Source organism: Manacus vitellinus, unplaced genomic scaffold (assembly GCF_001715985.3).
Source record: "Manacus vitellinus isolate BGI_N305 unplaced genomic scaffold, ASM171598v3 scaffold_22_pilon, whole genome shotgun sequence".
Taxonomy (NCBI): domain Eukaryota; kingdom Metazoa; phylum Chordata; class Aves; order Passeriformes; family Pipridae; genus Manacus; species Manacus vitellinus.
Window position 1 is genome coordinate 9568693 of NW_021939632.1, and position 27978 is coordinate 9596670.

A 27978-nucleotide genomic window follows, 5' to 3' on the forward strand; every position below is an offset into this window, starting at 1 on the left:
GCCCACAGCCCTCACAGCCGCTGTACACCCAGCACATGGCACACATGGCATGGCACGGAGCGCACTGCACTGTGCTGCACATAGGGCCTTGGGCTGAGTCCCCCATGGCACAGGGCATGGCACCCCAGTGCACACCCTGATGTACACCACAGTGCACGTGCTTGTGCACACCCCCAGTGCCCACCCCAGGGCACATCCCAACGCACACCTGTGCACATCCCAGAGCACATCCCAGTGGACAGCCCAGGGCACACCACAGTGCAAACTCCAGTGTACAAAATGCACACTCCAAGGCACACCCAAGTGCACGTGCCAGAGCACACCGCAACGCACACCTCAGTGCACCCCAACGTACACCCACATACACACCCAAGGGCACATCCCAATGCAAACCCCAGTGCACACCCCAGTGCACACCTCATTGTACACCTCAGTGCACCGCCCAATGCACAGCCCAATACACACTCCGATGTACACACAGTGCACGTGCCCGCGCACACCGCACCGCACACCCCGATTCACACCCCACCGCACGCCCCGATTCACACCGCACCGCACACCCCAATTCACACCCCAACCGACACCCCGATTCTACACCGCAACGCCGCACACGCCCGATTTCACCGCACTGCACACCGCCAATTCACACCCCACGCCACGCCCGATTCACACGCACCGCACAACCATTCAGACCCCCCCGCACACCCCACCCTCACGCCCGCCCATCGCAGAGGCCCCGCCCCCCCAGGCCGCGAGGCCCCCGCCCCCGGGCCGCGGTGACGGCGCGGTGACGTCAGCCGAGCTGTCCCGCTCAGCACCGCGCGGGGCCGCGCGCCACCATGCGCGGGGCCCGCGGCCCGGGAGCGCCGGGAGCGCCGGCGCCGCGGGCCGCCGCCGCTGCCGCGCCGGGAGCGCAGGTGGAGCAGGCGGAGCGGCACGGGGGTCCGACGTGGGGGTTCCGGCAGGCGGGGGACGCGCCCGGGACCCCTCGGGGGAAGGGCTTTTGGCAACGCGCTCCGGTCCTCCCCATCGTGCGGCGGGAGCGAGCCGCGCAGCCCGGGATGGGCATGCGGGTTGGCCCTGGCCGGAGCGGCCCCCGGGACCCCGCCCCCGAACAAAAGAAGAGGGGCGGAGCGGCCCGCGCCCCGGCGGCCTTTGCGGCCGTCGCTCGGTCAACGCGCGGCCCGCCTGGCGGTCCAAGGGCCCCGGCGGGTGCGGTGGGGCCCGACCGGGGCGCGCCGCGGCGGGCCGTGTCCCGGGCGGCTGCCCCGGCCCCCCGCCCGCGCCGTGCCCTCGCGGGCGGGAAGGGGAGGCCGGGGGGCCGGGGCGGGCGGCAGCAGGTGGGTAAGTCCCGGCGCCAATGAGCAGGCGCTGGGCTCCCCCTAGCACACAGTGCCCGCGCCAATGGGCGCCGCCAAGCCGCCCGCGCCGCTGCCCGCAGCCCTGCCCGGCCCGCCCGCTGGGACCGGCCCTCCCGGGCGGCCACTGCCCGAGCTCTGCACGGCCCGCCGTGGGCCTCAGGGCACAGAGCAGCACCCCCCGCTGCCCTCCTGCCACTCCACCGGCCGTGCTGAGCCGTGCCAAGCCATGCTGTCCCCACGCCGGCCAGCCAGCCGTGCCCTGCCCCATCCCCGACTCCCTGGGGTGGCAGAGCCCTACTCTCACCCCACACAGCACTACCCAGCCCCGCCAGGGCCGGCTCGTCGCTCCTGGGCTCTTCGGGTAAAGTCCAATCCTGCTTAGCATCCCCTCGGGGCCCCGCACTTGGCTGCCCGCTCTGTGCCCGCCCGCTTCCTTGGGATTAGGCTCTGTGCTTGGCTTCCCCACGGGGATTTGCCCTAGCTGGTGGTTCCTTCCCCAGCCGGAGGGAGGGAGGAGGCCAGTGGCAGGGGAAGAGATGCCAGTGGAGTCCGGCCGGGCAGCAGCGAGGTGCTGGGCAACAGGGAGCCATGACTGCAGCCTCTGCCCTCTTCCCTGCTCCTTCTCAGAGCACTGTTTTTGTGAGCTGTCCTGAACTGACTGCTTCAACTTGGCACTGGGAAGGAGTGATGCTGGCCTGGGGACAATCAGTGACAATAAACCCATTCTAAACCAACTGAGCCTTTAAAGGGACTACGGGGGCAAAGGGATGCTGGAACTGGCTCCAGGTGGGAGCAGGCAGACAGCTGCTGTAATTAGGTTTAAACTGGAGCTGGATCAGTCTTTGCAGGGGATTATGACCCCTCCGTCTGTGTAGGCGCTGTGGGGGGCCTAGTAACTGCTTGCTCAGCGTCCTGGCACAGCTGCAGCATTAGGGGTGAGCCCTCGGGTAAGGAGCAGGAACATCTAGGGCTGGTGCCTCTCTGGCCCCATAGGTTGGCATGGGAGGGCTGGATACAGTGTGGAGGCCCAATTTGTTTTTACAAGGACTCTAGGAGCTGGAGCAGAGATGAAAAATAGCCAGAAATATGATTAGAGGATTGGAGAAAATGCCTTGGAGTACAAGCTTAAAGAGCTCAATCTGTTTAGCCTATAAAAATAGAAGACTGAGGGGTGACTTAATTACTGAGCATAATTACTTCACAGGCAGAAAATACCAGGTTGTGGAAGTCTCCCGTTAATCGAGCAGGAAAAGGGTGCTGGAGAGCCACGGGCAGGAAATTGAAGACACAGACAAATTATAAAACAACGCGAAGCTCCTGGGGGTGCAGACAGGTTCTCTGGGGACAGTGCATCCCTTCAGCCACATGCTATGTGATGGTCTGCACCCCCACCGATGAGGCTGTTTGCCCATTCCCTCCCTTCCCACATAGTAGTGAGGGGACAGAGCAGGATTTCTGGTGGCTGAGTGCTGGGATTGCTTCTGGGCACATGCCAGTGGTGTCTCCATTCCCCTTGTCTCTTTCTCACCAGGTGGGGCGGGTGCCGGAACACAGTTTTGCCGGCAAGCCATGAGGCAGGAGTGGAGATTTTGATGCCTCTCCCAGGAGTCCCCAGAGCCATGACTGCAACTGTGCAGACGCTGCGGTTCAAGCTGCTGCCGCACGAGCCAGGCCAGGAGTGGGAGCCCAGCTGCCAGCAGGAAATCGAGCGTCGCTACCAGGTGGTGCCCTCGGTGGTGTGCGCCATGTGCTGCCTTTTTGGCATCATCTACTGCTTCTTTGGTGAGCCAGGCCAGCCCAGCAGCTGGTGGGGCAAACAGGGAGAAGGGCAGGGGGGAGCTGGGGGTGCTGTCCATCCACTCCCTGACTGCGGTGGTCTCTCCATAGGCTACCGCTGCTTCAAGGCCGTCATGTTCCTGACAGGGCTGATGTTCGGCTCCATCATCATCTTCATGCTGTGCTACAAGGAGCGGGTGCTGGACACACAGCTGAGCGTGGAGGCCTCAGTGGGCATTGGGCTGGGCATTGGAGTCCTGTGTGGACTGGTCACCATGCTGGTGCGCAGCGTTGGCCTCTTCATGGTGGGGCTGCTCCTGGGGCTGCTGCTGGCAGTGGCCACACTGGTAGTGATGGAGCAATTCTACCACCCGCCAACAGTGTGGATTCCCATTGCGCTGCTCCTGGGTGTGGGGATGCTCTTCGCCGTCCTCACCCTGCAGTGGCAGCGCTTCTTCACCACCCTCTCCACCGCCGTCTTTGGGAGCGCCATCATGACCGTCACCGTCGACTACTTCATTGAGCTCTTCCTCCTGGTGCAATACATCTACGAGCGCATCAAGGTGGCCCCTGCTCGCCCCGTGTGCTGGTACAGCTGGGTCATTCTGGGCGTCTGGCCACTCCTCACCACACTGGGTGTCCTGGTCCAGTGGAAGGTCACAGGCGAGGGCTACTCCCATACAGAAGGTGTGTGGGAACTGGGGGAGATTTGCATGTGCAGGGTGAATGGAGGAGCCAGGGACGCTAGGGACTGGGGTGGAGGTTCCCAGCACCTCGTTTGCATGGACAGATATGGGGTTTGGGACTCAAAGGGAGGCTTGAGTGCACAAAGCTGACACTGGTTTGGGTGCGGAGATCATTTGGGTGTGCTCCCCAGTGCTCACAGGCCCCTCTGCTCCACAGTGATCATCAGCCGGCAGCAACGCCGGGTGCAGCTGATGCGCATCAAGCAGAGGGAAGACCGAAAGGAGAAGAAGAAGAAGAGGAGACCCCACCACCCGCCACCCCACCAGCACAAAGCCCACCCACCAGAGCCTGCTTACCGCCGCAAGCCCAATCCTGTGCGCCGCTTCGATGGGGATGTGCTCTCCCCTGTGAGTCCCACAGCCAGGGTAGAGATCTCCCCCAGACTCCACAGCCCTTCCTTCTCCATGTGGGTGGGCCGCAGCGTGGAAAGGTGTCCAGGCACCTCAGTTGACATCTTAGCACCTCAAGGGATGAGACTGGGGCATCCCAGGGACCAGGCAGCTCAGGAAGGGCTAAGCTAGGACATTACCACCACAGAGCAATTCAGCCTTTGGAAGGAAATGAAAACTGCTGGTCAAAGCACTGTGGGCACAGTAGAAACAGGTGGTAGGCAAGGTGTGAAGTGTGTGCCCAGGGAAGGCATGAGACTCTGCACCCTGCTCTGGACCGCCCCATGAGGGCCTGAGTGCTGGGGATTGCACAGGGCTGTTTCAGGGAAGAGGAGGGGGAATGCTGCTGCAAAGTTTAGGGTGGAGTGGGGTGGAGTGAGCCAGGAGCAGAGCCCCTCTCATTCTCTGTTCCCCCTCTCTCAAGCAGAGCTACATCCAGAGTTTCCGGGAGCGGCAGACGGGACCATCTCTGAACAGTCTCATTGCCAGCTCCCACGCCGTGGTGGACCTGGACTATGACTGCAGCTCCACCGTGCCCCTCACCACAGGCTCTGGCCCTGCTGTGAGGGTATAAGCCAACCCAGTGACCTCGAGCAACACCAGCACCCCAGTCTGCTCCGACAGAACCCCTGGGACAGGCAGGGCTGTGTCTTCAGCCCCAGATGGCCACGTGCAGCTGGGGGCTGCAGATGGAGACCCTTCTTGGAGACATGTGGGACTTGTCTGGGAAAGCTCTAGCTGCCCATGAGATCCAGAGGTGCTGGGGAAGCCCTTCGACAGGGACTCAGCCCAAGGGCCAGCACCCATGGACATGCATTGCGAGTGGCTCTGCTGGGGTGGTGGGTTCCTGAGCCCCTACTGCTGCGTGTTACCCTATGGTCTGGGCACTCTCATCCTGCATCCTAACATTTCCCTCCCCATATTTGAGCCCCCCTTTCCCAAGAGCAGCTCCCCATGCCTGCCCCCACCCCATTGCACCACCCAGCAACTCCCCAAGTGCCTGTCCCCTATGTCCCTTCCTCAAAGAGCAGGTCCCACAGCCCTTTTCCCCGCAGGGACTCCCCTGAGCATGTGTGCCCTGTCCCACCCTGGCCCCAAGAGCAGCTCCCAGGCAACATTTCCCAAAACCTGCCTCCTCAGAAGGTCCCCCTGCCCTAGCCACCCTTCCTACACCCCAGAGCAGCTTGCCACTCCCCTTTTTCCCAAGCTGGACCGGGGTGATCCTGGGGCAGAGACTGCCAGAGCCAGGTGGTTCCCAGCATGATGCTGGCAAGTGGTGCCTGTCCAGCGGGAGTCGCACTCACGGAGTGCATCCCCCACAAAATGTTTTGATGGGAGACAGGACACTGGCTCCAGCCTTTGGGCGGAGGCTGGGCTGCCTCAGGGATGTGGGGACCTCTGCAGTGTCAGAGACCGTCGCTGTTTTGCTGGCGACTGGATTTTTATAGTGGCCAGGGGGGCCCTGGGGCAGGGCAGGGCAGGAGCCCCTGCCCAGAGCACTGCTGAGGGCAGAGACTCACGCCTTGTATATATTTCTCTTGCTGTGATTTGTATTAACTTATTATGGAGTGAGCCAGGATTTCCCCATGGCCAGGCAGGCAGGATGGTGGTGAGACTGGACCAGGGAGCCCCTTACTTTGGGAGCCCCCCACCGCGCAGCCCAGCTGGCCCTGCTGCCCCAGGAACTGCATGTTTCTGCCAGGCACCCCCTCTCCTGCAGCGTCGTGCTGCCATCTCCTTTTCAGTCTTTTGTAAATGTGCCAAATGCTGCTGAGGCCTCGGCCACACAGTAAAGAGCCTTTCGGAGTCTGGCGTGTGAGGCCCAGGGCTGTGCCGGGGGCAGGGGTGAGGGACCGCCCCAGGGACCAGGCTCCCGGGGATGTTGGGTGGTGCCACCACCCCTTCTCTTAATGGGACCCTGACTCGCTGGCGTGGAAGAAACCATGTCAGAAAAAAAGAGTGTTTAATGCAGAGCCCTGAGGCTGGAGCAGGCATGGGATGGAGTCCGTGTGTCTGTACGTGGTGGGAGAAGTGTGACCCCATCTCCCAGCAGCAGCATCAGTCTGTCTGTGTGCAGGTCCTGAGTGCCGCATCCTGGCTTCTAGCTCCCTGTGGGAACAATGGGAGTCAGAGAGAGCTGGAGCATTGCCAGAGCTGGTGGGGCACCCAAAAAGTGTATCCCAGACAGGGAGGCACAGACCCCTGGACCCATATCCAGCCTTTTCCCCCCACACCAGCACTCAGACTCTTGCAAGCAGTGGGGCATGGGGACAAGGCCTCTGGTGTCCCTCCACTGCAAGGCAGATCAGCACTGCCAGCCCCCAGTGGTGCCCCCCCCAGGTGCCCACTCACCCTCTACCAGGAGCCGGGCAGTGGAGCGGTCATCAAAGGCATCACAGGTGTATGAGTCCTCATCCTCTGGCCCCACGCGGTGGATGATGAGTGTGCGGTAGCAGTCCAGATTGCAGATCTCGTACTTGTCACCAGCAAAGATCTCGGTGTCCCCACGGAGCCAGCGCACCCGGCCCCGGGCGTGGGACACAGTGCACTCCAGTGTCGCCTTGTGCCTCGCCAGCACCGTCTTGTCCCGCAGCGGCTTCACAATCCGGATGGGCAGCGCTGGTGGGAAGGGGCGGGGTATCAGCATTGCGAGGTGAGTGGGCTCCCATGGGGACACCACAAGCTGACCTGGTGCACCCCAGCCCTGGTGCTGGAGCCCAGCCTGACCTCACTGCCTGCACTGTACCTTCCACATGCAGACTGGCCTCAGAGATGGCTGTCCCGGCTGCAAAACGGATGAGTCCCTGGTCCTCAGGGCGCACACCGCAGAACAACAGGAAATGGCGGGTCCCTGGGGAGGGAGAGGCTGGCTTAGTTGGCACCCATAGCAGGCGGGGGCAGAGATCCCCTTTTGTCCACACAAACTCCCGTTGCTTGAATTCACCCCCTCCCAGCCCCAAACCAGGTGTGGGACCACCTGCAACCCCACCTTCTTGCCGTGTCTTCACTATGCTGGAGACCTTGATTTTCTCCCCGTCCCGGAACCACTCGCCCTTCACATCCTCATGTGACACCTCACAGGTGAAGACAGCGTTGTCACCTTCCCGCACCTGGACCTCCTGCAGCTCCTGCACAATGTGGACCTGGCGCTCTGCAGGTAAGGGGCAGGGTGCCAGGGCAGCCAAGGGTGAAGGGGAGCAGGCTGTGTAGGGTTTGGGGTTGCACAAACCCCCAGGAGCTGAGTGACTGTACCCTGGACATGCAGCACGGCGGAGGCCTGGCAGTCGCCTGCATCGCAGGTGTAGCTGCCTGCGTCGGCCAAGTCACAGTGGCTCAGCTGCAGGATGCGGCGCCGGCCCGCTGAGTAGATGCGGCAGTGGGGCCCTGGCCGCAGCTCCTGTCCATCCTGCCCAGGGAGAGTGTGCTCAAGGGTGCAAGCAGGCAGCACCCTGCTGCTTTGCCCCCATCTGCCCTGCCAGCAGCCCTGTCAGGGAGGGCAACAACCGGAGGACAAAGCAGGGAGGAGGATGTGGCCAGGCACTGCTGGAGAGGATTGGTGCAAACCCTCACCTTGAACCATTTCACCTCTGCATTGGAGCGAGACAACTCACACTCAAAGCTGGCGACCCCTGTCTCTGGGACCCCCAGGTCTCGCAGGACCCTGACCATAGTGACTGGAGGCTCTGAGGAGGCAGAACACAGGGCAGGAAGGTTTGGTAGGGCAAAGACACACCAAGAAGGGTATCTGTGCCTGGATCATTTCAGCATGGGGTGAGTGGCACTTCTCAAGGCACCACCATGAGCAAGCACTCATCAGTGGTGGTCCAGCCACCTCTGAACCCAAACCCTGGCTGGACCCACTGCCTAGTTCACATCTCCTCCCTGAGGACAGGGCGACACTTGCCAACATGTGCCCAGAGTGGCTCAGCTCACTTCTGGAATCTCCCCCAGTACTGAACAGCTGCAGGACAGACAGTGCCAGTGCCATGCACCCCCAGCCTGCCCCAGGGACCGTACCCCGTACACGCAGGCGGGCACTGCAGCGCAGGGTGTCAGCAGTGAAGGTGATGGTGCCCGAGTCTTCCAGTGCCAGCCTCTCCAGTGTCAGGCTGTGTCCACAGCCCATGGCACTGATCCGGCATGTGCCACTGGGCTTCACCCGGATGCCATCTCGTGTCCAGACTCCAGGCACGTGAGGGTGAGACAACTCCAGGTGGAAGGTGGCTGTCTCCTTCTCAAAAGTCTCCACATCTGCCAGTGGTGTCCGGATCGACACCTTCTGGGCTGTGAGAGACCCATGTCCATGAGTAGGTGTCTGCCCAGCCCCTGGGTTCCCAGTCTGCACTTGCTGAAGCAGTACTCTAAATCCAGCCATTTATACCAGGCTCCCACCCCTGCCCACACACTCATCTACCTCTCTGCTCAACCACCTTCCAGCCAAGGATCAGCTCTGCCCACACTCTCCCATTGCAGCAGTTGGGTGCCCTCCCCATTCCCATCCCCATCCATGTCACCTTCCATCCCAGGATGATACTCACGCTCCACACAGAGCTTGGCCTGTGTGCGGTCATGCAGGCTCTCACAGCGGTAGGTGCCACGGTCAGCAGGGCCAAGGCAGCGGATGGTGAGGGTGCGCAGGCACCCCGACTCCTGCAGCACGTACTTGCTGCTTGGCTGGAGGAGGACACCTTGCTTCAGCCACTGCACCTCAGCGGCCTCATGGCTCACCTCCACCTCCAGGCACACGTCCCCCTGCTCCTCTGCCACCATGTCCTGCAGCTTCCTCACAAACAGCACCTGTGCCTCTAAATGGCCCATACACTGGGTCAGCAGCTTGCCCCAGGGCTGTGCCTTGGGCTGAGCCCCACCTGTCTCCTTCCCCCTCACCTTGCACACTCAGCCGGGCCATGGTCACCAGCCCCTCGGCGTTGGCTGTCACAGTGCCTGCATCCCCTGGCTGGCACTGCCGGAGGGTGAGGCTGTGGCACAGCCCACTCCTTGTCACCATCAGCCGCTCACTGGGGACCACAGGCTGGCCGTTCAGCTGCCATGTCACAGCCACATCCTCAGGGGACACCAGGCACTTGAAGGTGACATCCTCCCCCTCCAGCACTGTCAGGCTCTGCAGCTCCATGATGATCTCCACCACCCTGGGGACTACAGCCGGGGTGTCAGGGCTCAACACAAGGCACCCCCTGTCCTGCAGAGCCACTAAGCATCCCTGCAACCCTGACATCACTGTGCCCAGCTTCCCTGCCACCCCCATGGCATAAGGGTCCCTGGAGTGGTGGTCAAGCCTTGGGCTCACCCTGCACTGTCAGTGTTGCCAGCGTCTGGTCGTCGTTGGACTCGCAGCAGTACTCGCCAGCGTCCCCAGGCTCCACGTGGCTCAGCACCAGCAAGCGTTCCCGTCCCTCTGCCATCATCTGCCGGTGGGGGCCAGGCGCCAGCACCCGCCCATCTTTCCGCCACACCACATCGCCCCGTGGCTTGCAAAGCTCGCACCACAGAACCACCCGCTCACCCTGCCGTGCTCGCACATCTGACAGCCCACGCAGGAACTTCACCTGCAGCTCTGCACAGTCAAACCCCCCATGTCAGCACCTGCTGCCACAGCAGGGGTTCCCCAGGAACGCCACTGCCCCCCAGCTGCCCACCTCTGACGCTCACGTCGAACTGCATCTGGTCGTGGGGTGAGAGGCAGGTGTAGATGCCGGCGTCCTCCATGGCCACACTGTGGAGGATGAGGCTGTGCACGCGGCCCTCCCGACGCAGCTCGCAGCGCTCACCACTCACCGCTGCTTGCTGCGGGCCCAGCCAGGTGACATCAGATCGCTCTGTGGAGGTGATGGCAGAAAGCACAGCACTGCCACCCTCCAGCACCAGCAGCTTCTCCTGCTCCTCCCGTTTGTTCACGAACAACATGGGCGCCTCTGTGCCATGGGAGCATTGGGCTCAGCCGTGCCCCTGGCAGTGGCACCAGCATGGAATAGGGGTAAAACCATGCTGGCATGAGGCAGTGGACTGCTCCTGCCCCTGACATGGCTGAGGGACACCTCCAGGCTCACCTTTCACATGCAGTGTGAAATGCACCTCATCATCACCAGCATCGCAGAGAAAGATGCCACCATCACCCAGCTCCACTTGCTTGATGGTGAGGCTGCGTGTGGGACCCTCACTGCACACCAGCAGCCGCCCACCTGAGCACAGCTTCTGTCCATCCTTCTGCCACTGCACTGCCGCTGTCTCCGGGGACAGCCGAGCCACCAGCGTCACACTGTCCCCCTCCTGTACCTCCAGCGGGCTCTGTGCTTCCTCCTTGTTGACAATGCACACGGGCCGAGCTGAGGGGCATGAGACAAGACAGGGCTCAGGGGTGTCCCCATAGTGTGGAGCAGTGCAGGGGCAGGACCGCTGCAAGCAGAGATGATCCCTCAATGAGTTACTGCAAGGCAGGAGGACTGTGGAGCTGGCTGGGGGTCATGGTGGGACCAGACAGGGGTCCCAGAGGGGCAGGCATGCAGGCTGGAGGGGTCTGGCAGCTCAGAGTCCGCTCAGGAAACTCAGGTTGTCAGCACAGCCTGTCATTCCTGCATCACTCCCTGCACAGGCAGCTCAGCTGCCAGGTTGGGACCATTAATTTTGGTGCACCCCTCCATCCTGAACACCTTGCTGGGGAGCCAGGGCTCCTGCATGCACCAGGCCCTCTCCCACCCTGCCCAGCCCTCCATCTCCAGTTGATAAGGGTCTGGGCTTAGTTCAGCCTTTGGCAGCCAAAGCAGGAGGAGCGGCGCCTGGGAGCCGGCCAAGGCTAAATTTAAATAGTCCCTGGCTGGGGGACGCAGCAGGGACATGTCTCGCCACAACCCTGACATGTCCCTTTCTGACCAACAACTTCTGTAGGGTTGAGGACAGGGTTTCTACCCTCCCCAACATGCTGCCACCCTGTCCTCTGCTATCAGCGGGGTCACATAGGTATCCCCTCCCCTCCCCCAGGTCTGTGGCATGATCCCACCACGCTGAGGGTCCCCGGGGTGCTGAGCCAGCTCACCCGACACCTCCACATTTGTCACCATGCGGTCGCTGGCAGCGTCACAGATGTAGCACCCTGAGTCGCTGGGCTGTGCCCCACGGATGGTGAGCTGTCGCAGCACCCCACGGGCCTCAACCTGCACCCGTTCACCTGGATGCACCTCATGGCCATTCCGGAGCCAGCGCACGATGGCGTCGGGCCGGGACAGCTCACAAGCCATCACCAGATCCTCCCCGGCCACCAGGCAGCGATGTACCACAGTGCCTCTGCTGCCCACGATGGTTACTGGTGGCTCTGGGACTGAAGAGATGGGCAGTCACCACAGGAGCAGACTATGCCAGGTGTTGCAATGGCCAGACTCAGTTCAGACGCCTCTGCCTGCAGCTGGGTAGCGCCGGGGTTTCCACAAGGCCACCACACAGGTGCAGTCTGCTCCCCATTTGCCCCCTACCAGCCTCCCTATGCTCACTGCCACCCAGCCCAGCCCCAGACTAGCCTGGCAGCAGCTACAGACCCACCTCAGTCCTTGCCCCTCTGGCCATCTCCACTGGGAGCTCCTGCTCACCTTCTACAGTGATGAAGAAGACGATACTGTCATCACCGGTGTCACAGAGGTACTCGCCCGCATCCCTGCCCATGGTGCCCAGGATCACAAGGGATCGGCGTGCCCCATCCTCCTCGAGCCGCACACGCCCCGTGTCCTGCAGCTTCTCCCCATCTTTGTACCACTTCACCTCCCCGTGGGCGTGTGAGAGGTGCACCTCCAGCACCAGGTCCTCCATGGCCCGGCAATGCCGGTGGGTCAGCAGGATATCCCTCTCCAGGATCATGACCAGCGGATCTGCAGCATCCAGTACCAACAGAGCTGGGGTCTCTGGGGTCTGTGCACCCAGCTCTTCCAACCAGGCTCTCCCCTAGCCTCTTGCTCACCCAACACTTGGACAGTGAAGGTCACTGTGTCATTGGCAGTGTCACAGGTGTATTTTCCAGCATGCTCGGCTTGAGCAGCAGGGATGAGCAGCCGGCGATAGGCACCCTCCTCTTCCAGGACCAGGCTGCCCCCAGCCTCCAGCCTGACGTCCTCCTTGGCCCAGCGCACAGGTGCATCCACACGGGACAGCTCACAGCACAGTGTCACTGTCTCCCCCAGGGACACCGTCATGACAGGGACAGGTCTGCAGGGCTGCAGTATCCTTACTGGAGGCTCTGCAGGGATGGCATGTCTGTGATGCAAAGCAGCGCAGGGACATCGTGGCCCAGGACACTCCTCTGGTGCCAGCCCCAGGCGAGCAACTGCACTGGTGGCCCTATCAGTGGGCACCCACCATCATCACCATGGAGGAGCCAGTCCTCTCCCCCAGGCTGGGACAGACCCTGCAGCCAGAACCAAATCAGCACCTCCCTGCTCCCGGGTCTCCACTGACCTGACACCTTGACGTCGAAGGAGACGGCCTCATCCTTGCTCTCGCAGATGTACTCGCCTGTGTCCTCCATGCTGCTCTTGGGGATGAAGAGACAGCGCCAGGCCCCCTCCACCAGCAGCAGAAGGTTGTCAGTCTCATCCACCTCCAGCCCATCCTTGAACCACCGTACAGGAGCATCTGGCACAGAGAGCTCGCACCGCAGCTCCACACACCCCGGTGCCTGAACCAGCAGCTCCAGTGAGCGCTGTGGAGGGTGCAGGATCCTCACTGGTGGCTCTGCCAGGGGTGCAGAGGAAGGGTGTGAGACCTGCTCACTGCACTGCTCCTGGCTCTGCTGTCTCAGCTTACTGTCACCTGTGCCCCTGTTCCTCAGGGACTGTACAGATGCTACAGTGTCTCACCCCAGTGCAAAGAGGCGGGAGCTGTTTGAGGACAGGGGCAGTAGGCACACAGATACAGCCACATAATGCTGAGGGCAGGGAGCAGGGCTGGGGACTCCACAGCACAGAGCTGGGGCAGTGCTGCCCTTCTCAGGATGTCCCTGGTGTGCCACTAACCTGCCACCGAGATGGAGTAGGAGACAGATACATCTCCAGCGTCGCAGCTAAACTCCCCTGTGTCCTGTGGCCGGGCACAGGGCAGCACCAGCCGGTACTGTGGCCCCTCCTGTTCCAGCACCAGGCTCTCATCCATCTCCACTTCCTCCCCGTCCTTGTACCAGCGCACTTGGGCCACCGGACGGGACAGCTGGCACCACAGCTCGACACGCTGCCCAGCCACATAGGAGTGAGGGGCCTCCTTGTTGGAACTGACAATCCTCACTGGTACCTCTGTTGGGGGACACATGGTGAGGCTCAGCCTTGGTACTGAGTGAGGCCCATGTGAAGACAGGCATCCCCTGGAGCAGCTCACCCACCTCTCACAGTCACCCTGAAGCTGGCAGCATCGTCCCCAGCATGGCAGACGTACACCCCCGAGTCAGATGGTGTGGTTGTGGCAATGTGCAGCCTCTGCGAGCATCCCTCTGAGCAGATGGTCAGGACCTGGGTTGGGACCACGGCCTTGCCATCCTTCATCCAGTGGACATGGGCATCTGGGGGGGACACTTCGCACTCCAGCACCAAGGGCAGCCCTGCCAGCACCTCCTGGAGCTGCTGTGCCTCAGTCACTGGGGTGATGTGGACCTGCGGGGCTGAGAGGACCAAGACCCTGTGTCGCTTGGACTTCCCAGCCCTGCAGTGCTGGTAACTGCAAGTTGAGGGAACACCAGGGCTGATGTGTGAGGTAGAATAAACCACGGGCAGGCAGCTGGTTGTGCTTTGGGGTGTAGAGTGGCAGTGTGGCACAGGGCTCTAGGAGACAGAGCAGCTGGCCTGCCGCTGCCTGTATCCTAGGGGCATGGGCAAAGAGCCGCTCACAAGGAGGTGGGGGGCAGCTGAAGTGCTGCAGCCACAGTGTAAGCATGGAGCTGGGCCAGAGGGAGAAGGGGAAGAGGGATGTAGGTGTGCATCTCACCCACCTGCCACAGTGACAGTGTAGAAGACAGAGTCCCCGCCAGCATCACAGACGAACTCCCCTGTGTCCTGTGGCTGGGCGCAGGGCAGCACCAGCTGGCACTGCAGCCCCTCCTGCTCCAGCACCAGGCTCTCACCTGCCTCCACCTCCTCCCCATCCTTGTACCAGTGCACTGGGGCCACCTGATGGGACAGCTGGCACCACAGCTCCACACGCTGCCCAGCCACGTAGGCATGGGAGGCCCCCTCATTGGAACTGACAATCCTCACCGGCGCCTCTGCCAGGAAGAGACACGGGGTTCAGCCAGGACATAAAGACCAGAGCCAGTGATGGTGGCAGTCACAGCCCTGTGTGGAGTGATGCTTTAACCAGCTTGTTGGCTTTAAGGCTGGAAGGCACCACCTCATCCACAGCCTACATAGCACAAGCTTCTATGTAGCAGGCACATAGACCTGCCCAGGTTTCCCTCTTCTCGTCCATCACACCCAGGAGGAGTACCTGGCTTCAAGCTGGCTGTAAATTGCTGCAGCGCCCTCGCACCCGTGGTACCTGCCCTACTCTGCCCTGTGATGGAGCTGAGGGATGTGGAGGGAGGTTGTGGGTAAACAAGCACCTCATTAGCAAACCTCAGCACTGCTAATCACTGTCTGTGGTGTCAGCACCAGCCCCTGTGGCTGCTCTACCGGGGGTGCCCACTTCTCTGCCTGTCTCCCCATTTCAGAGGCCACCAGGGGCCAGCTGATGTTTCTGTCTTGGCTCAGCTTTGGCATTTTCTGACACTGCGATGCAGGCATATGGCTTACCTGTGGCCAGCAGCCCTATTCCTCTGTCTCACCAGGGCCCAGGACCCAATTCCAGATTGCAGTGATCACTAAACACCACTGTTAATGGGTTACACATGAAATGAGTGCCACTGCTCACATCTCCCCCCTGACTTGAGTCAGAGATCTAAAGGAAGAGGGGCTCCCAGTACAAATTTTAGGTGACCAGCCCTCCTGGGAGAGGATCAGGATGCTACGCACAACCGGCACTGCCTACCTGGCCACATGCATTGCAGCCAGCTGCAGCTGGCCTGGACTCTGCTGTGGGTGTTCATCCAGCCCATGGCTCCAGACAGGCACGAGGTACAGCCAGCATCGGAGCACACACCAGCAAACAAGCAGTAACATGCCCTTCTCATAGCCCACAGCTGCCCCATACTGGGTATCTAGCCTGGAAACTTCCCAGATGGCTCCCAGCTACCATGCCCAGGCCCAGCAACACACCACAGCCCCACAGCGTGCGTGCGGCGCCAGTTTGCAGTGATTAACCTGCCACACACTGAGCCTGCATCCGCCTGGCTTTCTGATCAAACAGCTGGTAGCTGCCTCTTTCCCTGGGCCTGCTAAAAGCAGTCACATCACTGAAGTGCAACTGGAGATGTTGAGCAGCACCAAAGCAAGGAGGGGGTGATGTGCCAACCCTCAGCAGGCAGCACCACTCTGGCCTCAGCCTCTCACCAGCTCTGAGGGAGCTCCAGCACTCAGCAGCTACCAGAAGACCCAGAGGTGCACAGGGGTGGCCAGGCTTGAGGCAGACATGCTCCATGCCACAGCAGCCCCATGGGGGATAGCTGGGATGCCTCGGGGAAACCCAAGCATGCCACAGCAGTGCTTAACTGCAGCAGCCAGCCTGGCACGCGTGCCAGAGAGGTGTCAGCCTGAGCCTCCTGTCACCCACCCCCAGCCCTGCTGGTGACATTGATGTCCAAATCCAGATCAAACCAAGTCAGCTTCCCTAAGACCCTTCTGTTGAAGTTATGCAAAGCTGCTCAGTCAAAAGGCTGAGCTTCAGCAGATGGTGTTCCCCCTCCTACCCGAGGGAAGCAGAGCTCTCCATGCCCCATGCTCCCGCAAGGCAGACAATGACTCCTGCCTCTGCCCAAAGCCCACGCTGCCTGTCCTTCCCACTAGCGATTTGGCCTTTATCTCACTAAAAAACCTCCCTTCCTCACTCTTCCAGCAGTCACCACTCCATTGACTCTTCAAGCAACTCTTATCACTCATCCCATCTTGACTTACATCCTCTGCCATCAACTTTGGCCCTTTGTCCCATGTTAGCACCACAGCAAGGCTTTACCGCTGTGATAACAGAGCTTTTTAACTGGGTTTTAGCTCTGCCCCCAGTCATCTTCCTGTGACTGTGGGATGTGGGTTTTGGGGCCAGCAAGGGGAAGCCTTTCACTCACTTTCAGCTTTCATTATCTTCTACCAGCCAGAGACGCCAGCAGCCGCTCCACAGCCGAGGCAGCCGCTGCGGGATGCTGTCCGCTGCTCCCACCCAGCAAACACCCCCAATCATTGGTCTCCAGGCAACCACTAATTTTCAGGTCAGCAATTAATTCTGCCCATCAGAGTGATGTCTGACCGTGAGTCACCCCACGCCAGGTGCCCGGCCCACTATTTTTAGGACTTTGGAGGAGGGTTTGGTTACTGGCCATGACAGAGGCCTGGCAAACACCCTGGTATGCAGGTGCTGGGTGCCCTCGGGTGCTCCAGTGTTTTGGACAAGCAGAGCAAGCTGTTCCTTCTAGCAGTCAGTTTGGGTGGTTTTATGCACCAGAGCTGCCACAAAGACTCCAACCAACCAACCGACCAAACTGCTGGTGAGGACCTGGCAAGAGCATGTCTGACAAGTGTCCCATAGCGGCAAGTGACAGCAATACTGACAGCAGCATGCACATGCTGTGGCACCCTGCACCACCACCTGAGACCCTGCCAGCCCTCCTGCATCATACCCACCTTCCACAGTGATGGTGTAGAAGGCAGAGTCCCCACCGGCATCACAGACGAACTCCCCTGTGTCCTGTGGCCGGGCGCAGGGTAGCACCAGTTGGCACCGTGGCCCCTCCTGCTCCAGTACCAGGCTCTCATCCATCTCCACCTCCTCTCCATCCTTGTACCAGTGCACTGGGGCTACCAGGCGGGACAGCTGGCACCACAGCTCCACACGCTGCCCAGCCACATAGGTGTGGGTGGCCTCCTCATTGGAGCTGATGATCCTCACTGGCACATCTGCCAAGGATAATGTGGGGCTCAGCATGGGTACCCAACTAGCTGCAGCTTTCAGCCCCATTATGGGGGTGAGAAGAGGGGCAGGAACACTATCAGCAGGTGGGGTCCAGGCTCCCACAGGCAGTCCCCAGCTCACCGGTTACGGTCACCACAAAGCTCACAGCATCATCCCCAGCATCACAGGTGTACACACCAGTGTCCGAGGGACTCGCTGAGCGGAGGAGCAGCCTCCGCACGCAGCCCTCTGCCTGCACTACGATAACGTCATCTGGAGGCACGGCCTCACCGTCCTTCAGCCAGCGGACAGGAGCATCTGGGGCAGACACCTGACATTCCAGCAGCACAGGCAGCCCTGTCGGCACCTCCCGGAGCCGCTCGGCCTCGGGCACTGGAGCAATACGGACCTGCGGGGCTGAGAGACGTCGCGGAGAGGTGAGAAGCATCCTCCACCATGAGAGCCCACACTGTTAGGGTCCCGGCAGGACCCCAGGCAAGCGCCCTACTCACCTTGCACATGCAGCATGGCTGAGTCCCGCACTCCACCAGACACAAAGGTGATCTGGGCCCCACTGTCAACCAGCCGTGCTCCCCGGATAAGCAGTGAGTGCTCCGTCCCGCGGTGCTGCATCCTGCACCGACCTGCTGCATCCTCCTCGCCCAGCCTGGCACCGTTGAGGAACCAGGAGCCGTGCACTGCAGCTGACAGCTCCAGGGAGAACTGCGCATCCTCGCCGTCCCGCACCCGCACATCCTGCAGACCCCTCTCCAGGCGAGCTGCTGGGACTGGAGCACAGCCAGACTGAGCCCCAGCGGCACTGACTACCAGCACGCTGTAGCACAACATCCCAGCTCGCCCCTGGGGAGACCCAGCTCCCAGGTGGAAGTCTCTGGCTCGGCATCCTCACCGAGATGCACGGAGCCGGGGAATTCCACGGGGCTGCTCCTGCCGTGCTTGTTAGTGGCGCAGATACGGAAGCAGTAGTCGGCCTCGCGGGGTACGCTGTCACCCAGCACCCGCACACAGCCGGGCAGGTCAGTGGCCAGGCACTGCACCCACTCACCCCCCACTGCCTCCCGCCGCTCCAGCAGGTAGCGGCTGGCAGGGTGGAGGTGGGCATCAGGTGCAGGACACCAGGTCAGCAGAGCCGTGTTGCTCTCCATCACGCTCATCTCAGCTGCCACCGGTGCACTCGGAGGATTGTGCTTCACACCTGCAAGTCACAGCCCATGTTGGCTGCTTGGGGATGGCAACGAGACTCTGAGTGGGGTGGCAGAAGGGCTGAGGGGGGCTACACAGCCTGTTTCTTTGGGGATCCTCTCTTTGATGGAGGGGATGGTCTTGCTTTTGTGTAGCATGGTGCTAGTTACAGGGGTTTGTGAGTGCCAGTGAGACTGGGGTTCTGGAGCCCTGTTGAAAGCTCCCTTCCCAAAAAAAACTGCAGCATCACATCCCCAGCATACTGGGTACCCATTCCACCTCCCACTCTCTATCATCCCCCATGAATGGGCAGGAGAGAGGACATGGGACCCCTTCAAGCCTGCAGCTTACACTTGACCCGGAGCTGGGAGGATGTCTGTGACTCCCTGACAGTGAAGGAGATGATGCCCGCATCCTGGCGGGTGACATGCACCAGCACCAGGAGATGTGTCCTGCCGAAGCTCTTCAGCACAGTGCGGGGTGACTCCCGCAGCTGTAGCCCATCCCGGCTCCAGCAGGTCCCTTCTGCCTCATCTTGTGTCTCCACACAGAAAACTGCATTCTCCCCCTCCATCACATCCAGCTTCCGCGGCAGCCGTTTCACAATCACCCCTATGGAAAGAGATATATGAAGGCTGGGGAGGGATGCTTGGGAACAGAATGGGCTCTTTGAGGTGAGAAAGAAGAAGAGGAGGCGAGGAGGAGGAGGAGGAGGAGGAGGAGGAGGAGGAGGTGCAGGAGGTTGAGGAGAGGCAGCAGTAGGCAGCACAGCCAAATGGAGGGAAGGCAAATGCAGAGGGCAGTGGGGACCCTGGCAAGGAGGGGGATAGGAAAACAAAGCTGTGCCACCATAGACCTAACCCCCACCTCGGACAGAAACCTCGGCGATGCTACGCGCTTTGTCCTTCATCTGGCAGAGGTAGATGCCGTCGTCGTCAGTGCGGGCGTCGCGGATGGTCAGGCGCCGCACCACTCCTTGCTCTTCCATTACGTACTTGTGGCTGGGCTGCAGCTCCCTGTCCTCCAGGTACCAGGCAGTGGGAATGGTCTCCAGTGGCACCTGGCACTCCAACACAGCATCCTCTCGTTCTGCCACCTCCACATCTGCCAGTTGCACCTGGAACCGCAGCCGGTGCTCTGTCACCAGAAGAGACAGGAACTGAGGGCATGCGGGGTGCAGCACCCACCACAGTCCTTTGCTCACATTGTTCCCAGCTCACAAAGAGCACTGAGCCCTTGGCCCTCCTCTGTCCTCTCATTTGGCCTGCATAAGATGGACTCTGCCTTGAGAAACATCCCCCAGAGCAGGGAGAACCATGACACAGCTTGGGGAGACCCAGGGATGCCCCCAGCATCTCAGCAGGGAGTTTTGGGGGATGCAGAAGCATGGAAGACAACACGCTGTGGCAAGCATCTTAGCGGAGGGGAGCAGTAGGGTGCACAGGCAGGGACTGCACCAGGGACAGGGTCACTCCAGCAATGGGCTCTCTCCAGCTGGCAGGGTGGCTCAGGGGGGATGGGGCTGCCGCCAGTGTAGATGGTTGGAACCTTGCCCTGAAGGGTTGCCTGCCAAAATCACTCAGCACTTCCAGGGGAATTTGTCACCAAGGCACTGTCCCCCTTCCCTGTTCATGGTTGGACACCCACAGCCATTCCAAGAGGCCACCTCTCTGTTTGCAAGAAGAGAGGGACATGGAGGGGGACACAGCTCACAGAGGAGCCCAACATCCCCTGCTTCCAGCTCACAGCTCTGTCCTGAGGAGCCTGAGGTGACTCTGGCTGCACAGGGCAGGAAGGAGCCTAGGGATGCTAGGCTCCCACACAGACACACCCCTGCCAGACAAAACTCCCTGTACCCACCCAGTGCCCAGCCACCCCTAGCACTGCTTGGACACACTCCTACCTTTCACCTGGAGCTGCACTGCACTGAGGGTCTGGCCAGCAGTGTTGGAAGCAGTGCACATGTACAGCCCCTGGTCCTGGGGCTTGCAGTACAGCACCTTGAGGATGAAGTAGCCCTCCCGGTCCTCATAGATGAGATGCCTGCGGCCAGGGGCGAGGGGCTCACCATCCTTCTGCCAGATGATCTCTGGCTTGGGCTTGCCAGTAACGTAGCAGCGAAACTTGGCGTGCTTCCCCACACTCACGGCAAATGCCTTAGCTGCTGGCACCCTGGCTGGCACTATGCCATTGGGCACCCAAATCTCTGGTCCCATGCGCCGTCCCGCTGTGTGCCGCCGCCGCCGCTGCCGCTCCACTAGTGGTTCGGGACCATCAGCAGGAGAGCCATTGGGAAGCCCATCCATCAGTGCCTGGGGTTCAACCAGGAGCACGGCAGCAGCCAGGGCCTCACGGGAGCCACTGCGTGCCCGGCAGACATACACACCCCCGTCCGGGGGCCGGGCACCAAACAACTTCAGGAAGTGCCAGTCCTCAGGCTTCTGCCCCACTGCAAAGTGACTGCTCTCAAAGAGGTCGGAGAGCTTGCGCCCATCCTTCTCCCACTCCAGCACTGGGCAGGGCTGCCCAGACACCCTGCAGGTGAACATCACATCCTCCCCCCGGCACACCCTCATGGATGAGGGGGTAATGAGGAAGGCAGGTGCCTCAGTACCCAAGCATCCCTCCTCTTCTTGGGGCTCCGCCGCCTCCACCCTGAGTGCAGTGGCAGCATAAGTCTCGCCAACACTGTTCTTGGCCTTGCAGATGTAGAGCCCACTGTCCTGGGGGCTGGCACCAGACACCAGCAGGCTGTACAGGTCCCCCTTGGTCTCTATATGGAAACGGCCTGAGGGCTCAATGGGGTTCTTGTCCTTTTCCCAGTGGATGCTTGGCTGGGGATCACCCCTGATCTGGCAGCTCAGGACCACATCAGTGCCACTTTGGACAGTGAAGGCACGCGGATAGGCCAGGAACCTGGGGGCTCCCCCAAACCCCTCCATCACCACCTCCTGTGGTCACAGCAGGCAGATGGCTGGAGCAGCAGTGGGGACCATTAGCCTGGGGAGATACACAGACAGACCAGGGTAGGGGCTAAGGCTTTATCAAAAAGACTGACCAGTGTGGAGCCCCACCAGGAGGGAGCCGCGCCCAGAGCAAAACTCCCAGCACGGACCCCATGCTGCAGGAGCATCACCCTCTCTCTGAGCAGCTCAGCCCCACTGGATATGCTCCTGTGTCACCCAAATCACCCATTTCCCAGCCCGCGGCAATAGGAGAGGGGATAAAAGGCAGCTCTTTGCACCCCAAGGGCCTGGGGCACTCACAGCCTACCTACCCCAGGGTTGCAGAGGGGACCCAAGCTTGAGCAGCAGGCAATCCCTGCCTAGACAGGGAGCACAGGCACTTGCTTGCTGAGGCTGGGGGACAGCAGAGGCAAGAGGGCCCCCCTCCCACCCCTTCCCCACCCGCCGGGCATTCCTGCAGTATCGGGTGGTGGCAGAGCCGCATTCCTACATCATCTGGGCCGGCTCAGCAGGCAGGTGCTGACACAGGGCTGTCATGGGCGCGAGGCTCCGGATGGATCCGGGTACTTCCTCCCAGGCTCGGATGGGCAGGCGGCCCCCCCTGTGCCCGGCGGCCACCCCACAGGGCCATGCCCTATGGCAAAGTGGGCTCTCCCAGGAGCAGGTTCCCCTCCAGAGTGTGGTCCCACAGGCAGGATCCAGCCCTTGCACACTGAAAGTCATGACTAGAAATGATCAGCCCCAGGGGCAAAGATAAGGCTGGGGAGGTGGGTCCTGCTTTTGGAGGGCATTGCCTCCATCCCCAGCTTTCTGGGTAACCATGCCCACTATCACAGGCAGGAGCAGGGCAGGGTGCTCTGTGCCTCCCCCGGGTGAGTGCACTGCAGCCTCTGCCCACACCATGGCCGGGGCTGGGGCAATATCCGTCTCTGCCTTGCTCGTGCAGGGGGAGGGGAAAAAATACTCCCTGAATGAGCCAGAGGGGACGGTGGGAGAGGGCTGTTCCCCAAGGAGTGAGAAGGACTGGGGCCAGCTTCTCCTCCCAGCGCCCTACCCCTGGAACAGTGCATCCATTCAGAGCCACCTCCCCGGCCAAAAACTCCCCTGACCCACAGCCCACCCCACAGCAGCCTCTGCAGATGCATACAGACCTGATGGCTCAGCCACCCCACTGCACCCTTTAACCACCCCCTTCCCTGATCACCCTGCCCCAGACAGCCCCTCAGCCCAGTCTCCATCTCCACACACGCACCTCGGTCCGCTGCCTCTCCCCTGTGTCTCCCAGTTTCGGTGCCCAGCTCCTGCTGCTTCCTCCAGCTCTGCTCCTGGGTGTCAGTGCACAGGGACCAAACGTTATAAATGCCTGCAGCTGCTGTCCCCAAAAATACCCTCTGATGACACGCTGGGCTGATAAGACCGAGCCTGCTCCATTCAGCGCCTCACTGAGGCAGGGCTGGTCTACCTATGTATAGCAGCCTGGCGGGAGCCACCCCAGAGAGCTGGGGTGCCACAGCCCCAGCTGTGGCTCCATGATAGCTCAGCCAGCAGCAGGAGACAATGCACCATGTGGGATGTACAGCCTGGTGTGGGGTATATGGAGTGGGACACCAGACTGCAGTGAGAGAGGTCATGCCATGCGAGACATACTGCATGGGGTGGGATGTACCGCACTGGATGCTGCATGAGGTGCCAGGCTGTGCATGGGCTGTGCAGGACACTGGGCTGTGGGAGGAGCAGAGGGGATACACAGGCTGCCCACCACCCACAGGGCAGGCAGGGCTGACGAATCACCCGGCAGTGTCCCCTCAGGCAGCCATTAGAGGAAGGGTACAGGGTCCCCTTGCAGCCTATGTCTATGCCTCTCCTGCAACTCCCACCCTGTGAGCCAGCCCGTGGAGCAGTCCAGGATCCTTTGCCTGCTGCAGGGTTTCCAGCTGGCTTGGCTTTGCCTCACCTCTTCTCTCCCTGAAGCTGGCCTAGCATTCCCCAGTCCCAGCCCCAGGGACCTCTTGCTGTCCCTCCTGCTTCATGTCTCCAGGACCTTGCCAGATTCCAGACTGTCCTGGAGATGCCACAGCCACTCCCCCCCAGCCTGCCCTCCCTAGGGCCCCGTCCTCACATCCTGGTTGCCCTGGCTTGTCCCAGAGATCCCAGTGCCCAGCCTGTACGCCCCAACTTGCCTCCCCCATGCCAGAGCCTCACAGGGCTCTGAACCCCATCAGGTCTTTGCCCAGATTTCCCTGCTGTGCACAACTGCTGTCACCTCCCACTATCCCCCCTGAAGCTGCAGATCTCCAGTTCCTCCACCGTGGGGGGGCACCCAGCACCAGCAGCTGCAAAGCTTGCTCAGGATGCCCCCTCCATCCCTGCCAGCACAGGAAAACCTTCCTGGCAGCACCCTGCCCACAGCACGGCCTCCCCAGCCCCATGCACCCGCTGCTCCCAGCAGCATCCCCCACACACACACCCCTTGCCCAGGCGCTGCCCCCCCCCTCCAGACCACACTGTCCTTGCAGTCCTCACATTCCAGACGTCTCAGCGCTTTCACAGCCCAGAGATAATATTCACGGCGAGCAGACGTTTGCGTCAGTGTCAGATAGATCTCAATGCCACCCTGCCCCAGGGGGAGAACAGCAGGCAGACAGGCAGGCAGAAGCCCACGGCAGAGCCCCCTGAGCCACTGGCCTGCTGCACACCCCACAGTCATGCTGCTCCTCCTGCACCTGCTGCCTGCCATGCTGCCCACTGCTGCCCTGGCCAGCTGCACTGGGGCAGGTGCTGACAGGCAGCTCATCCTGGCCAAGGTGCGGGCTCGGGTGCTGGAGCATCTGAGCCCCCCACTTCTCCAGGAGAAGCCGCAGACGGAAGCAAGGAGGGTACACCGGAGAGACATCCTTGAAGACGCTGAAGTTGAGCCAGAGGAGCTGGAGGACACCTCCCAGGTGATCTTGTTCCCTTCCACAGGTGAGAACATCATGGTGGAATGGAGAGGGCAGAGGGGTAAGCAGGGTGGGGCCTCAAGGCAACACAGATGCTGAAGGATGGAGAGGCTGCTGTGGTGGTCTGCAGGAGAAGGGAAAGAGGGTATGCCAGGCTGGGGCACGGGCATGGGCAAGATTTGGTGGAGAGCCAGGAGGGGGAAAGGTATGGCAGGCAGGGACAGGCAGCCCAGTACAGACAGGGAGAGCAGCCCAGTACAGACAGGGAGAGGTGTGGGCAGCACAAGAGAGTGCTAAGAGGCTGAGGAACATCTGGCCAGGCAGGATGCAGAGACGGGTAGGGCTGAGGTGCAGGCAGGGTGGAATAGGGTGGGATGTTAGGGAGTAGAGCAGGATACTAGAAAATGGGATGGAATACAAAGGGACAGAGCAGGATGCTGTGGGATAGGGCAGGATGACCAGCTATAAAGCACAACAGTGGGAGATGGGGCAGAATGCTGGGGGATGGGATAGGATGTGGATGCTGGGGGAAGGCAGCAGGATGACCAGCTATGGGGCAGGACACTAGGAGGTGGGGCAGGATGCTGGGGCAACACTAATGGACCAGCCCAGGGCATAAGCAGGGCTTGGCTGTGGGACACAGCACAGAAGCTGCTGTGTAGCACTAGACAGCAGCTCCCCTGCACCCTGCCACAGCCTATGCTGGCAGCCAAGTGCCCTGCCAGCATCCCAGGGACCCTCTGCAACATTTCCCCTGCCGCCTGGCACTGGGGTACTCTCCCCAGGTTTGGGCACACACCCTGATCATCTTTTCCCCACCACAGATGTGCCCTGTGAGCCCACACAGCCGGACAAGTTGCTGGAGGAAGAAGGGATTTTCAGCTATCTCTTCCAGCCCTCAGCACACACCCTGAGCCGCATGGTGACTTCTGCCCAGCTCTGGTTTTACACTGGTCCTTTGGCCACCCTGAACCACTCAGCCCCTGACGTGCTGGCCCTGTCACCACAGGGCCGGGTGCCGGTGACAGCCATGGCAGAGCAGACACCCGAGCACTGGACAGTGTTTCACTTGGCCCCCGTGCTGCTGCCCCAGCTCTCGCAGCCACTCTTTGTGCTCCTGGTGCGCTGCCCTGGCTGCCCCTGCCTGGCCGAGGGGGACAAGATGCCCTTCTTAGTGGCCACCACCCAGGCCAAGGGCAGTGAGAGGGCTCGTCGCTCCACCATGCCCTGGTCCCCAGCTGCACTGAGCCTGCTGCAGCGCCCATCCGAGGACTTGGCTGCCCACACCAACTGCCGCCGGGCTTCCCTCAACATCTCCTTTGAGGAACTGGGTTGGGACAAGTGGATCGTGCATCCCAGCAGCTTCGTTTTCCACTACTGCCATGGGAGCTGCACCGCGGGCCATGGGCTGAGCCACCGGCTGGGCGTGCAGCTCTGCTGCGCTGCCCTGCCCGGCACCATGCGCTCCCTGCGCGTCCGCACCACCTCCGATGGCGGGTACTCCTTCAAGTACGAGACAGTGCCCAACATACTGGCCCAGGACTGTACCTGTGTCTAGAGCATCCCACAGCCCAGCCCCAGACTGTGATCCCACTGAGAAGGAGTTGCTTTCCCACTGGGACCTTGGCCCCACACTGCAGGGACCAAAGGGACCTGGAGGAGCATTTTGGGCTGTGCCACCCTCCCCTGCACAAGTCAGAGTTTTGGGCTGCCCCAGGTACTATCACACTGCCAGACCTGCCCTAGGGCCAGTCCCTGCCCAGAGCAAGTTGGGGCATGGCAGGGCAGGGATAGGCACAGCCTCTGGCAAAGGCACCATTGCCCTGCCAAAGCCAGGCTGCTGTCTGCAACCAGGTTAGCCGCCGTCTCTCTCCACCTGCTCCCCTCCCTCAATTCTGCCCCTCCCCAAAGACTGGGGTCCCGCTTCTACTGCAGAATTCAACAGCCTCCCTGTGCTCCAGGCAGGGCCAGGCAGCTGCAACAGGATCAGATTGTGCCTGGGCAAGCCCACAACAGGACCTCACACTGGTAGGGCTGGTGGCATGCATGGCACCGCAAGTGAGCCCTCTCCCGGCAGCACAGCTTGTTGGAAAGCTTAACGGGACGAGTGAAATAAACGTGCTCCCTTTACTAAAGCAGTGTGGAAATGTCAGCTTCCATCAGAAGCAGCCACGGAGGTGGCATGCAGTTTGTGCAGTGGGATGCAACCTTCCTGGGGGGCTTCTAGATGGAGAAGTGAGGGGACGGGCAAGTACTTTATAGGCATCCAACTCTGACCTGGGGTACCAGAGAGGGGACTGGGGTCTGCTGGCCAAAACTGGCATGGCATGGCTGGGTTTGATATTGTCCTGGGCACGGAAGCACAGGGCAGAGCAACATCCCTTCTGCTCCGGGCAACAGGTTGTAGAGGAACAGGAGTGACAGAGGGATGAGGAGGCATGGGGATGGTGGGAGGATGGGGAGGAACGGGAAAGCCCCTCACCCGGCCCCTCAACAGGGATAGGGCCAAATAGGAATGCAGCCAGAGCAATTCTTCTCCACCAGGCCGATGATGAAAGCTGCCCCGTCACAGCCTCTGCAGAGCGGGAACGACTGAGTCACCCTGGGCAGCAGGGAGGTCCCAGCCCAGCCACGTAGGATTCCCTTCCCACCCCTTCCTCCCAAAGGACCAGATGCAGCAGTTCAGTACAAAACGTCTTCAGCCTTTACTAATATAGATATTAAAAAAAAAAAAGGAAGAAAAACAGTGACAATCATTTCCGAGTAAAAAACAACGCTACAAAAGTCCCCGTGTGACCCAGGCTGAGATGACAAGAAATGCTCCACTGGCTCCTGGCCGAGCCCAGCTCGGGGCACCATGTCCCCACACTGTGGGGCCAGGGTCTGGCTCTGTGTGGGGGGTCCCAGCCCCGCAGGCAGAGTGGGAGGAAATGAGTTTTGGTCCAAGGGCGACCTGCCAGGACAGGGCGGAGACAGCGGGAAGGACAGCCCCTGACCTCTGCACAGACATTTCTGAGCAGGCCAGCCCACAGCTCACAGCCCCGTGCCAGGATGCTGTGCAGCATGGCCATACTGGCCCTTTCCAGCAGCAGTGCTGCCAGGACCCCTTCCATCCCCTCCACTTCAAGTGTAATGCCAGCCCAGCTCTCTGTCCCACAGCTCAGCCCAGCCAGCCAGACCCCCAGCCTGCTCCCCTAAAGCCCCACACCTTGGGGGCAGTACCAAAATCACCAGCATCACCCACAGATGCACAGCACTGGACAGTGCTGCAGTGGGTGGCAGCTAGCATAGGGGGCACAGGGAGGTGTGAGGAGAACATGCTGCAGAAAATGGGTGTGGGAGGAGGAAAAAAGGGTGAAATGGGAGATGGGGGAGCACAGACCCAGAAGGGATATCAGGATGGAGTATAAAAATGCCAGGGTGCACACGCTGATGAGTTTATAAAAATGTACAAAAATAAGATATTCCCTTTTTGAAAATTAAGTAGGAATGAACCCCATGGCCCCCATCCCCTCCACTGCCCACCAGGACAGGGCTTGCCAGACTGCCCTGCTGGGCAGGCACATGGCATCCTCCA

General features: G+C 61.1%; 3 protein-coding genes across 4 annotated transcripts; 2 read left to right on the top strand and 1 right to left on the bottom strand.

The window, feature by feature from the left end:
• The first annotated feature begins 902 nt into the window (after positions 1 to 902).
• TMEM198 (transmembrane protein 198) lies at positions 903 to 6082 on the top strand. Of its 2 annotated transcripts, none has more exons than XM_029959874.1 (5): positions 903 to 917; positions 2893 to 3143; positions 3249 to 3824; positions 4041 to 4231; positions 4701 to 6082. In XM_029959874.1, the coding sequence occupies exons 2-5, from the start codon at positions 2954 to 2956 to the stop codon at positions 4845 to 4847; spliced, it is 1104 nt and encodes a 367-aa protein (XP_029815734.1). In that variant the 5' UTR covers positions 903 to 917; positions 2893 to 2953; the 3' UTR covers positions 4848 to 6082. The 2 variants fall into 2 exon arrangements, with proteins under 2 accessions (XP_029815734.1, XP_008921135.2); XM_008922887.3 differs by lacking the exon at positions 903 to 917 and adding an exon at positions 1653 to 1722.
• Positions 6083 to 6217: 135 nt separating this feature from the next.
• Positions 6218 to 21514, bottom strand: OBSL1 (obscurin like 1). The gene is made up of 25 exons (XM_018072688.2): positions 20400 to 21514; positions 19364 to 19633; positions 18848 to 19108; positions 18204 to 18509; positions 17806 to 18081; positions 17435 to 17710; positions 17026 to 17298; positions 14250 to 14522; positions 13288 to 13596; positions 12731 to 13006; positions 12237 to 12512; positions 11872 to 12147; positions 11325 to 11606; positions 10342 to 10617; positions 9931 to 10206; positions 9582 to 9848; positions 9161 to 9430; positions 8812 to 9078; positions 8291 to 8557; positions 7844 to 7956; positions 7526 to 7679; positions 7263 to 7424; positions 7020 to 7124; positions 6626 to 6892; positions 6218 to 6382 (listed from the first exon to the last, which is right to left on the bottom strand). Exons 1-25 carry the CDS (start codon positions 21436 to 21438, stop codon positions 6375 to 6377), a joined length of 6825 nt encoding a protein of 2274 aa, XP_017928177.1. The 5' UTR covers positions 21439 to 21514; the 3' UTR covers positions 6218 to 6374.
• Positions 21515 to 23894: 2380 nt separating this feature from the next.
• On the top strand, positions 23895 to 26735 carry INHA (inhibin subunit alpha). Its single transcript, XM_008922886.2, has 2 exons — positions 23895 to 24426; positions 25226 to 26735. Exons 1-2 carry the CDS (start codon positions 24069 to 24071, stop codon positions 25957 to 25959), a joined length of 1092 nt encoding a protein of 363 aa, XP_008921134.2. The 5' UTR covers positions 23895 to 24068; the 3' UTR covers positions 25960 to 26735.
• Positions 26736 to 27978: the final 1243 nt, after the last annotated feature.